Source organism: Aquarana catesbeiana, linkage group LG03 (assembly GCF_042186555.1).
Source record: "Aquarana catesbeiana isolate 2022-GZ linkage group LG03, ASM4218655v1, whole genome shotgun sequence".
In the NCBI taxonomy this organism is placed as follows: domain Eukaryota; kingdom Metazoa; phylum Chordata; class Amphibia; order Anura; family Ranidae; genus Aquarana; species Aquarana catesbeiana.
This window is the reverse complement of record NC_133326.1, coordinates 672,600,201-672,613,325: the sequence shown is the minus strand read 5'-3', so window position 1 is coordinate 672,613,325 and position 13,125 is coordinate 672,600,201. Positions and strand designations below refer to the sequence as shown.

The 13,125-nt window shown below is 48.8% G+C and overlaps 1 protein-coding gene across 4 annotated transcripts in view; it reads right to left on the bottom strand.

Moving 5' to 3' along the window:
• The window catches only part of LOC141133477 (uncharacterized), a 156,855-nt gene that overhangs the window by 42,540 nt on the left and 101,190 nt on the right, over window positions 1-13,125 (bottom strand). For 3 of the 4 annotated variants that reach the window (XM_073622870.1, XM_073622871.1, XM_073622869.1), the window contains one exon: window positions 9,396-9,538. In XM_073622870.1, the coding sequence (XP_073478971.1) occupies window positions 9,500-9,538 (39 nt within the window). In that variant the 3' untranslated portion in view covers window positions 9,396-9,499. Of the gene's footprint in view, window positions 1-9,395; window positions 9,539-10,079; window positions 10,245-13,125 lie in introns of those variants that run through there. The other variant, XR_012243085.1, reaches the window with a different exon arrangement.

Genomic DNA, 13,125 nt, shown 5'->3' with positions numbered 1-13,125 from the left:
CTGACCATCTCCTGTACCGTGTCCTCAGTCTCTGACCATCTCCTGTACCGTGTCCTCAGTCTCTGACCATCTCCTGTACCGTGTCCTCAGTCTCTGACCATCTCCTGTACCGTGTCCTCAGTCTCTGACCATCTCCTGTACCGTGTCCTCAGTCTCTGACCATCTCCTGTACCGTGTCCGCAGTCTCTGACCATCTCCTGTACCGTGTCCGCAGTCTCTGACCATCTCCTGTACCGTGTCCGCAGTCTCTGACCATCTCCTGTACCGTGTCCGCAGTCTCTGACCATCTCCTGTACCGTGTCCGCAGTCTCTGACCATCTCCTGTACCGTGTCCGCAGTCTCTGACCATCTCCTGTACCGTGTCCGCAGTCTCTGACCATCTCCTGTACCGTGTCCGCAGTCTCTGACCATCTCCTGTACCGTGTCCGCAGTCTCTGACCATCTCCTGTACCGTGTCCGCAGTCTCTGACCATCTCCTGTACCGTGTCCGCAGTCTCTGACCATCTCCTGTACCGTGTCCGCAGTCTCTGACCATCTCCTGTACCGTGTCCGCAGTCTCTGACCATCTCCTGTACCGTGTCCGCAGTCTCTGACCATCTCCTGTACCGTGTCCGCAGTCTCTGACCATCTCCTGTACCGTGTCCGCAGTCTCTGACCATCTCCTGTACCGTGTCCGCAGTCTCTGACCATCTCCTGTACCGTGTCCGCAGTCTCTGACCATCTCCTGTACCGTGTCCGCAGTCTCTGACCATCTCCTGTACCGTGTCCGCAGTCTCTGACCATCTCCTGTACCATATCCACAGTCTCTGACCATCTCCTGTACCATGTCCGCAGTCTCTGACCATCTCCTGTACCATGTCCCCAGTCTCTGACCATCTCCTGTACCATGTCTCCAGTCTCTGACCATCTCCTGTACCATGTCCCCAGTCTCTGACCATCTCCTGTACCATGTCCCCAGTCTCTGACCATCTCTTGTACCATGTCCCCAGTCTCTGACCATCTCCTGTACCATGTCCCCAGTCTCTGACCATCTCCTGTACCATGTCCCCAGTCTCTGACCATCTCCTGTACCATGTCCCCAGTCTCTGACCATCTCCTGTACCATGTCCCCAGTCTCTGACCATCTCCTGTACCATGTCCCCAGTCTCTGACCATCTCCTGTACCATGGTACAGGAGATGGTCAGAGACTGGGGACATGGTACAGGTACAATGTACATGGTACATTGTGTCTCATTAAGATGCTCCTCTATTATATATTATTAATTTAAGGTACCCATATAGCGCTGTCAATTTACGCAGTGCTCCACACATACATCACACACTCACATCGGTCCCTACCCTCAAGGAGCACACAATCCAAGGTCCCCAACTCACATTCATATACTAGGGCCAATTTTGTACAGAAGCCAATTAACCTCCCAGCATGTCTTTGGAGTGTGGGAGGAAACCGGAGTACCCAGAGGAAACCCACGCAGGCACAGGGAGAACATGCAAACTCCAGGCAGGTAGTGTCGTTGTTGGAATCGAAACCAGCGTCCCTTTTTACTGCTAGGTGAGAGTGCTACTCACTACACCACTGCGCCGCCCAGTCCACGTGTCCGTGATTCTGTCCTATTACAGTGGAAGGCACAGATAATATAACACAATGACCCTATAAATACATCCTCCATGTGTCAGTGACCCTCTCCTGTTATCACAGGGCACAGATCATATAACACAATGACACTGATACATCCTCCATATGTCCGTGACCCTGTCTTATCACAGGGGTAAGGCACAGATCATGTAACACAATGACACCATAATACATCTTCCATGTGTCCATGACCCTGTCCTGGCATCACAGGGGAAGGCACAGATTATATACAATGACCCTATAATACATCCTCCATGTGTCCATGATCCTCTTCTATCACAGGGGGAAAGCCCTGAATATATAAACATCCTCCATGTGTCCATGACCCTGTCCTATCATCACAGGGCACAGATCATATAACACAATGACCGTATAATACATCCTCCATATGTCTGGGACCCTGTCCTGTCAACACAGGGCAGAGATCATATAATACAATGACCCCAAAATGTGTCAGTGATCCTGTCCTATCACAGGGGGAAGGCACAGATCATGTACAATGACCCTATAATACATCCTCCATGTGTCTGTGACCCTGTGCTATCATCACAGGGGAAGGCACAGATCATGTAAAATAATGACTCTATAATACACCCTCCATGTGCCTGTGACCCTGTCCTATCATCACAGGGCACAGATCATATAACACAATGATCTTGTCCTGTCATCACAGGGGAAGTCACCAATCAAATAACACAACAACCCTATAATACATCCTCCATGTGTCCCTGATCCTGTCATCACAGGGCACAGATCATATAACATAATGACACTGATACATCCTCCATGTGTCCATGATCCTGTCCTATCAAAGTGGAAGGCACAGATCATATAATACAATGACTCTATAATACATCCTTCATGTGTCCGTGACCCTGTCACAGGGAACAGATCATATAACGACGACACTATAATACAGGGCTCAAAATTTCAAGTATTGAGCTACTAGCCAGGCCTTAAGCGTTACTCGCCAACTGTTGCCCCACCCAAACCCTACTCTGTCCCTAAACACGCCCTTGTAAATGACCTCTCTAACGCCTCCCACAGTACACCTCTACCTTCAACACCTCCTCCAATGCCTCCCCTCTCCATCACACCTATGTCTCCAATCCCTTCTCCCTAGATTTCCTCTTCCCAGTATGTCTCTGCCTCCAATGCACCCTCAGCAAACCTGTGCTTTTAACGACCCCCCAGCACACCTTGTCTTCCAACCTCCCTTCACCAGCACACCTATGCCTCCAATTCCACCCCCCTCCCCCCATTCTATCATACCTATGCCTCAAATTCCACCCCCCTCCCCCCATTCTATCATACATATGCCTCAAATCCCCCCCCCCATTCTATCACACCTATGCCTCCAATTCTGCCCCCTCCCCCCATTCTATCATACCTATGCCTCAAATTCTGCCCCCCCTTCCCCCATTCTATCATACCTATTAGGGGTGCAACGGATCAAAAAACTCACGGTTCGGATCGTTCCTCGGATCAGAGTCACGGATCGGATCATTTTCGGATCAACAAAAAAAAAAAAATATATCCACATCTCCCCACTGTAATATATCCACATGTCCCCCCCCCCCCCCCCCACTGTAATACATCCACATCCCCCCCACTGTAATACATCCACATCCCCCCCACTGTAATACATCCACATCCCCCCCACTGTAATACATCCACATGTCCCCCCCCCACTGTAATACATCCACATGTCCCCCCCCCACTGTAATACATCCACATGTCCCCCCCCACTGTAATACATCCACATGTCCCCCCCCCCACTGTAATACATCCACATGTCCCCCCCCCCCACTGTAATACATCCACATGTCCCCCCCCCTCCACTGTAATACATCCACATGTCCCCCCCCCTCCACTGTAATACATCCACATGTCCCCCCCCCCTCCACTGTAATACATCCACATGTCCCCCCCCCCTCCACTGTAATACATCCACATGTCCCCCCCCCCACTGTAATACATCCACATGTCCCCCCCCCCCACTGTAATACATCCACATGTCCCCCCCCCTCCACTGTAATACATCCACATGTCCCCCCCCCTCCACTGTAATACATCCACATGTCCCCCCCCCCTCCACTGTAATACATCCACATGTCCCCCCCCCCTCCACTGTAATACATCCACATGTTCCCCCCCCCCACTGTAATACATCCACATGTCCCCCCCCCCCACTGTAATACATCCACATGTCCCCCCCCCACTGTAATACATCCACATGTCTCCCCCCCCCACTGTAATACATCCACATGTCTCCCCCCCCACTGTAATACATCCACATGTCCCCCCCCCCCACTGTAATACATCCACATGTCCCCCCCCCCACTGTAATACATCCACATGTCCCCCCCCCCCCACTGTAATACATCCACATGTCCCCCCCCCCACTGTAATACATCCACATGTCCCCCCCCCTCCACTGTAATACATCCACATGTCCCCCCCCCCCCACTGTAATACATCCACATGTCCCCCCCCCACTGTAATACATCCACATGTCCCCCCCCCCACTGTAATACATCCACATGTCCCCCCCCACTGTAATACATCCACATGTCCCCCCCCCACTGTAATACATCCACATGTCCCCCCCCCCACTGTAATACATCCACATGTCCCCCCCCCCACTGTAATACATCCACATGTCCCCCCCCACTGTAATACATCCACATGTCCCCCCCCCACTGTAATACATCCACATGTCCCCCCCCACTGTAATACATCCACATGTCCCCCCCCCACTGTAATACATCCACATGTCCCCCCCCCACTGTAATACATCCACATGTCCCCCCCCCACTGTAATACATCCACATGTCCCCCCCCCCTCCACTGTAATACATCCACATGTCCCCCCCCACTGTAATACATCCACATGTTCCCCCCCCCCCACTGTAATACATCCACATGTCCCCCCCCCCACTGTAATACATCCACATGTCCCCCCCCCCACTGTAATACATCCACATGTCCCCCCCCCCCCCCACTGTAATACATCCACATGTCCCCCCCCACTGTAATACATCCACATGTCCCCCCCCCCACTGTAATACATCCACATGTCCCCCCCCCCCACTGTAATACATCCACATGTTCCCCCCCCCCCCACTGTAATACATCCACATGTTCCCCCCCCCCCACTGTAATACATCCACATGTCCCCCCCCACTGTAATACATCCACATGTCCCCCCCCCCTCCACTGTAATACATCCACATGTCCCCCCCCACTGTAATACATCCACATGTCCCCCCCCCCACTGTAATACATCCACATGTCCCCCCCCCCACTGTAATACATCCACATGTCCCCCCCCCCCACTGTAATACATGCACATGTCCCCCCCCCCACTGTAATACATCCACATGTCCCCCCCCCACTGTAATACATCCACATGTCCCCCCCCCACTGTAATACATCCACATGTCCCCCCCCCACTGTAATACATCCACATGCCCCCCCCCCCCACTGTAATACATCCACATGTCCCCCCCACTGTAATACATCCACATGTCCCCCCCCCCCCACTGTAATACAGCCACATGTCCCCCCCACTGTAATACATCCACATGTCCCCCCCACTGTAATACAGCCACATGTCCCCCCCCCCACTGTAATACAGCCACATGTCCCCCCCACTGTAATACATCCACATGTCCCCCTCCACTGTAATACAGCCACATGTCCCCCCCCCCCCCCCCACTGTAATACATCCACATGTCCCCCCCCCCCCAATGTAAAACACCACATGTCCCCCCCCCCCTCCACTGTAATACAGCCACATGTCCCCCCGCACTGTATACATTACAGTGCTGTTAGTCTGACCTTAGTGTTAAGAGAAGCCGGCGCCGCCAAGCCAGCCGCCGGACCCACGAGTTGAGGGCGGAGTGATGACGTCAGCACGCAGCTGAGTGCCGCCGGGTGTACCAAGATGGCCGCGGCTCCGGAGCTAAAACCCGAGGCCGCGGAGCGCTCCGCGGATCGCGGGTGTGCCGATCCGAACAGCCTGGCCCGTTCGGATCACGGATCGGTGACGATCCGTTGCACCCCTAATACCTATGCCTCAAATTTCACCCCCCTTCCCCCATTATATCATACCTATGCCTCAAATTCCACCCCTCCCCCCATTCTATCATACCTATGCCTCCAATTCTGCCCCCCTCCCCCCATTCTATTATACCTATGCCTCAAATTTCACCCCCCTTCCCCCATTATATCATACCTATGCCTCAAATTCCACCCCTCCCCCCATTATATCATACCTATGCCTCAAATTCCACCCCCTCCCCCCATTCTATCATACCTATGCCTCAAATTCCACCCCCCTCCCCCCATTCTATCATACCTATGCCTCAAATTCCACCCCTCCCCCCATTCTATCACACCTATGCCTCAAATTCCACCCCTCCCCCCATTCTATCATACCTATGCCTCCAATTCCACCCCCTCCCCCCATTCTATCATACCTATGCCTCAAATTCCACCCCCTCCCCCCTTTCTATCATACCTATGCCTCAAATTCCACCCCCTCTCCCCATTATATCATACCTATTGCCTCAAATTCCACCCCCTCCCCCCATTCTATCATACCTATTGCCTCAAATTCCACCCCTCCCCCCATTATATCACACCCATGCCCCAAATTCCGCCCTTCTCCCCCCAATCTATTATAGCTATGCCTCCGATTACACTCTCTACTCCCCCCCAATCTATCATATTTTATGATAGATTGGGGGGAGGGGGGGGGGGGCGGAATTGGAGGCATGGGTATAATGGATTGGGGGGTGGGATGATTCAGACCTATGCCTCCAATTAATCCCCCCCTCAATTCATTATACCTATTCCTCCAATTCCACCCCCCTCACCCCATTCTATCATACCCATGCCTTCAATTAACCCCCCCAATCCAGCACATACGTGCTCTTAATCCCCTCTTACTCCCAGCAAACCACTAGTTCAATCCCCATCATATCAATGCCTCCAGACATCACAGCACAGTGTCACATACCATTCTCCTGCAGGCTGCAGCCATGAGGGTCAGGCATCGGTGCACTACTTAGATGTGTGGGAGGTGGAGAGGGGCGGCTGGTACACTTCTTTGCACTGCGAGCCTGTACAGGGCAGAGATGTGTGGTCCCAGGCAGAGGTAGAATGCATATTAAACTGACCGCACTGCGAGTGTGTGTGTGACGGGGGGCACTGGATACATACCCGATGCAGCACAGCCCTGTCCATACTCACACTTCTCATAATTTCACTCGCCAAATGCAAGCAGGCGAGTGAGTTAGGATGTGACGCCACCCGATATCCGGAAGTGACACATTGATCGGTGGAACGCAGAACCACCTAGAAACACCACAAAGACCCTATAATACATCCTCCATGTGTCCGTGATCCTGTCCTATCACAGAGGAAGGCACAAATCATATAACACAATGACCCTATAATACATCCTCCATGTGTCCATGACCCTGTCCTGTCATCACAGGGGAAGGCACAGATCATATAATACAATGACCCTATAATACATCCTCCATGTGTCCGTGATCCTGTCCTATCACAGAGGAAGGCACAAATCATATAACACAATGACCCTATAATACATCCTCCATGTGTCCATGACCCTGTCCTGTCATCACAGGGGAAGGCACAGATCATATAATACATCCTCCATGATCTTGTCTTATCACAGGGGAAGGCACAGATCATATAATACATCCTCCATGTCCATGATCTTGTCTTATCACAGGGGAAGGACCAGATCATATAACAAAAGGACATAAGAACAAGAAAAACATTTATTCCACTATCCTACCCATACCCCTTGTATATGATATTGCTGTATTAAGAGTGCGCCATATTATTCTTTTGCCTACCAGATCATATAATACAATGACACCATAACACATCCTCCATGTGTCCGTGATCCTGTCATCACAGGGCACAGATAATATAACACAATGACCCTATAATACATCCTCCATGTGTCCATGAACCTGTCCTATCATCACATGGGAAGGCACAGATCATATACAATGACCCTATAATACATCCTCCATGTGTCCGTGACCTTGTCCTATCATCAGAGGGAAGGCCCAGATCATTTAAAGGGGTTGTAAAGGTAAAAAAATTTTCACCTTAATGCATTCTATGCATTAAGGTGAAAAAACTTCTGACAATACCGCCGCCCCCAGCCCCCCCCCCCGTTTTACTTACCTGACCCCTCGAAAGTCAGCTGCTCGCTCCCGACATCCATTCCTCCGCTCAGCCTGGCCGCCGATTGGCTACAGTGGATGGATTGGAAGCAGCGCAGCCATTGGCTCGAGCTGCTGTCAATCACACCCAATGACGCGGCACGCTGGGAGGCGGGGCCGAGTGATACAGTGAGCGGCTATAGCTGCCGGCTGTATCACGGGAGCGCGCCCGCAAGAACTAACCACCATGCGAGGGAGCTCGCATTAAGGTGGTTAGTTCTTGCGGGGAGGAGCTGAAACAGCCGCCGAGGGACCCCAGAAGACCAGGTTTGGGGCCACTCTGTGCAGAACGAGCTGCACAGTGAAGGTAAGTATAACATGTTTGTTATTTAAAAAAAAAAAATACCCTTTACAACCCCTTTAAACACAATGATACATCCTCCATGTGTCCCTACCCTTTCATCCCAGGGGACGGCACAGGTCATATACAATGACACTATAATACGTCCTCCATGTGTCCATGATCCTGTCCTATTATCACAGGGGAATTTACAGAACATATAACACAATGACCCTATAATACATCCTCCATGTGTCCGTGATCCTGTCCCATCATCTCAGGGTAAGGCCCAGATCATACAACACAATGACCCTATAGTACATCCACTATGTGTCCGTTGATCCACTCCTATCATCACAGGGGAATTCCTAAAACATATAACACAATGACCTTATATTACATCCTCCATGTGTCAGTGATTCTGTCCTGTCACCACAGGGCACAGATCATATAACACAATGACCTTATATTACATCCTCCATGTGTCAGTGATTCTGTCCTGTCACCACAGGGCACAGACTATATAACACAATGACCTTATATTACATCCTCCATGTGTCAGTGATTCTGTCCTGTCACCACAGGACTAGGTCCGCCCCCTGCCTCTTGTACCATCCACGCTAACAGACTAAATAATGTTTGGGGGTTATTAGTCATTTTATAGCAAATAAATACGGATTTAACCTTGAAAACAAAAAGTGCCAAAAAAGGCCTGGTCTTTAAGTGGTTAAAATGCTTCCCTAAATCTGAGGTCACAGGAAGTGTTGGGCCCCGAGTCTTCTTGCGTCTGAAGACTGTGAGGGTCCCTTCTCAGGGGCTCATGTCACTGCTGGGGTGACAGGGACACTTCTCATTGGCTGTCCAGCGTCGGGGTCCCCACAGGCTGCAGAGGTGTGGTGATATCATACAGAACAAGTCTGGCTCATGCTGGGCCTACCGGTCTCCACTCCTGGAATAAGTGCTGCTGAGGGCCATGTGGTGGTACACCCTGGTGATAAAATTGGTTGTATAAAAAGGTCCACCAAACTCTTCTACAGCAGGATGCCATGGGGGTCTTCCTGGAGAGAGAGGGGTGGACCGTTGTGCAAATTCCTAGAGAAGGTCAAGTCAAAGCAGCCCACCAAAAAATCCCCAAAATCAGATCCGGTCTTTCCTTTTCATACTCTTCCCCAAATGACAAAAATCCACCTCTGATGGCACACTTACTTCACCTCTGAATCTCATCACCATGTTGGTCGTTTTCTTGGATTTTCTGGCTCCTCTCTTTCCTGAGCTCTCTCCACCTGGCACCAATCTTCTGCTTTTCTTCCTCAACACTTTCCCGTCATCGGAAACGTCTCCCTTCTCATCTGTCAGATCAAAGCAGAAACCAGAAGATGGTCACAGATGATAAACCTCCCATACAGCAATATGTAAGACACAAGCAACTGTCTTCACAACAGACTCCCAGGGACTACAAGGCTCAGCCAGAACAAGTGCTGCATGGAGGAGGGGCGCTCCAGGCTTGATTCAGGGTGAGTTATACTACCCTCAGCCCCCCATTACTGTCTTCACAGCTCCGCCTCCATTAATCTCCTCACATCTCTCCATTTTTGTCATTCGGGGCAAATGGGCAATTTATGGGGCCCCCGGGCGATAGTAGATCACGAGGCCCCGCCAACACTGAAGCCACACAAAGCCCCGCCTACACATTGCACAGCCCACATGACATACATTCCTCACACAAATGTTCAAAATTAATGTTTAAAGTGGTGTACCGGCCGAAATTATACTTTTTAAATAAAAATACCCCTATAATACACAAGCTTAATGTATTCTAGTAAAGTTTGTCTGTAAACTAAGGTCTGTTTTGTTAGTTTATAGCAGTAGTTTGTTATTTTATAAACTTACAGCAGGCCGTGGCCATCTTAAGTCTGGGCATCTGAAGCCAGACTGTATTTCTTCCTGGATCTCATCCTTGCAGATCTCGCACATGCTCAGTGCAGCACAAGCAGTGTAATAGGTTTCAGGTCAGGTTTCCATAGCAGCGGCAGTGTCACAGGAAGTTGCCGCCCCTTCCCAGAAGGCATTGCAAACAGGAAATGATGCTATGGGCCGCGGCCAGGGAGGAGGAAGTGAAAAATGAATACAGCAGATATACAGGAGGTGCTGAGAAAAAAAAATGAAAATATAGCCAATTCGTTTACAGTGCACAGTTTTGTGAGGGATGCTGAAGAGTTGTAAACGTGGGTGGAACTCCACTTTAATAAGTTAAGAAAATAAAGAAAAAGAAAATAAAAGTGGAACAATGACGAGTCCTAATTTGACAGGTGTGGGGATGTTCATGTAGGGCCCTAAACATAGACAGTGTGCATTGGGGGCCTCTCACCCCACACCTTTCAGATGAGGACCTGTGTTTGTACAGCCGTCGCGTCCCAACAAGCGGTTTAACCACTTAAGGACCAGCCTCGTTTTGGATTTTAGGTGTTTACATGTTTAAAACAGTTTTTTTTTCCTAGAAAATTACTTAGAACCCCCAAACATTATATATTGTTTTTTTTTCTAACACCCTAGAGAATAAAATGGCAGTCAATGCAATACTTTTTTTTTGCACCGTATTTGCGCAGTGGTCTTATAAGCGCACATTTTTTGGAAAAAATTCACTTTGTTGAATAAAAAAAATAAGACAACAGTAAAGTTAGCCCAATATAATGTTATGCCAAGTAAATTGATACCCAACATGTCATGCTTCAAAATTGCGCCCGCTCGTGGAATGGCGTCAAACTTTTACCCTCAAAAAACTCCATAGGCGACGTTTAAAAAATTCTACAGGTTGCATGTTTTGCGCTACAGAGGAGGTCTAGGGCTAGAATTATTGCTCTCACTCTACCGGTCGCGGCGATACCTCACACGTGTGGTTTGACCACCGTTTTCATATGCGGGTGCTACTCACATATGCGATCACTTCTGCGCGCGAGCTCGTTGGGACAGGGGGTTTTTAAAAAAAAATTTTGTTTTTATTTATGTTACATTTTATTTATTTTTACACTACAAAAATATAGTGTCACTTTTATTCCTATTACAGTAATAGAAAAAAAGAATGACAGGACCTCTTAAATATGAGATCTGGGGTCAAAAAGACCTCAGATCTCATATTTACACTAAAATGCAATAAAAAAAAAAAGTCATTTAAAAAAAATGTGCCTTTAAGAGGCGTGGGCGGAAGTGACGTTTTGACGTCGCTTCCGCCCAGCAGTGTCATGGAGACGAGTGGGCGCCATCTTAGCCTCACTCGTCTCCAGGCACAGAAGGGAGACGGACGCGATCGCCTTCGCCGCTACCAACGGCTCCGGTAAGCGGCGGAGGGCACCAGATCGTGGTGGGAGGGCCCCTCTCCCACCACCGATAAAAGTGATCTTGCGGCGAATGCGCCGCAGGAACCACTTTTATCTGAAAGCCGTCCGCTGCACGAAAACGGGGATACCTGTTTATGGCAGCTAGCTGCTGCTATAACAACGATATCCGCCGCCAAAGTTTGGACGTACATCGGCGCGTGGCGGTCGGAAAGTGGTTAAGCCGTACAAACCACTCATTCACACTGCGTGTGTGCGCAAGAGAACCTGTGTGAATGAGCTCTTCATTTGTTTTAATTAATTTTTACATTTTTATTTTTTTTTTACTTTTATTTGTTGCAATAAACCTTGTTGGGTGGGTGAAGGGGCTTTGGTGAGATATTGGGATCTAAATAGACCCCTGAAGTCTCACTTTGTAGAGAGAGAAAGGGAGGAAAGAAGCATTGCCCCCAGTCCATTTCTCTGCAGCCTCAGCTCTACTGCAGATAAATGAGGAGGACAGAGGCTCCTCCCGCATTCATACACTGCAGTGTAGGGACCTCTTCTCAGTTATATCTGTGATTATAGGGGGGGAGCGGCTTCTTCATACAAAGCCATACAGACAGGGAGAGATCCCTCCATGTAACTACACCCCCCCCTGACTGTCCATGGGATTGCCTTTGCTGCCCGGCCCGCTGTATGCTCCTCCCCCTCCTCCTCTCATCTACTTCATACAAAGCCATACAGAGATCTCATATGTTGTGAAAATCTCCAGTGCAAATAAAAATTGTGTAGAAGTATATTACCGCCCACTGTGTATTTACGTCGCCATTATCCCGGTATATTTTTAAACGGTGGGCGGTCCGCTTTCACATAAAAACTGCCCCAGCGGCGGATTTGCCACAAGATCACATTTATGGGCTGACTGGAGCCATCGGAAATGATCCATGTATAATGTTTGGGAGGTTCCAAGTAATTTTCTAGCGAAAAATTCTGATTTTAACTCGTAAACAACAAAATGTCAGAAATAAGCTTGGTACTTAACCGGTTCAATACAGGGCATTTTCACCCCCTTCCTTCCCAGGCCAATTTTTAGTTTTCAGCGTTGTCGCACTTTAAACGACAATTGCGCGGTCGTGCGACTTTGCACCCAAAAAAAATTGATGTCCTTTTTTCCCCACAAATAGAGCTTTCTTTTGGTGGTATTTGATCACCTCTGCAGTTTTTATTTTTTGCGCTATAAACAAAGGAAGAGTGACAATTTTGAAAAAAAGCAATATTTTTTACTTTTTGCTATAATAAATATCCCAATTTTTTTTAAAAAAAACTAATTTTTCCTCAGTTTCGTCCGATACGTATTCTTCTACATATTTTTAGTAAAAAAAAAAAAAATCGCAATAAGCGTATATTGATTGGTTTGCGCAAAAGTTATAGCGTCTACAAAATACGGGATAGATTTATGGCATTTATTTAAAAAAAATATTTATTTATTTTTTTTTTACTAGTAATAGCGGCAATCGCGATTTTTTTTCGTGACTGCGACATTATGGCGGACACATCGGACACTTTTGACACATTTTTGGGACCATTCACATTTATACAGTGATCAATGCTATAAAATTGCA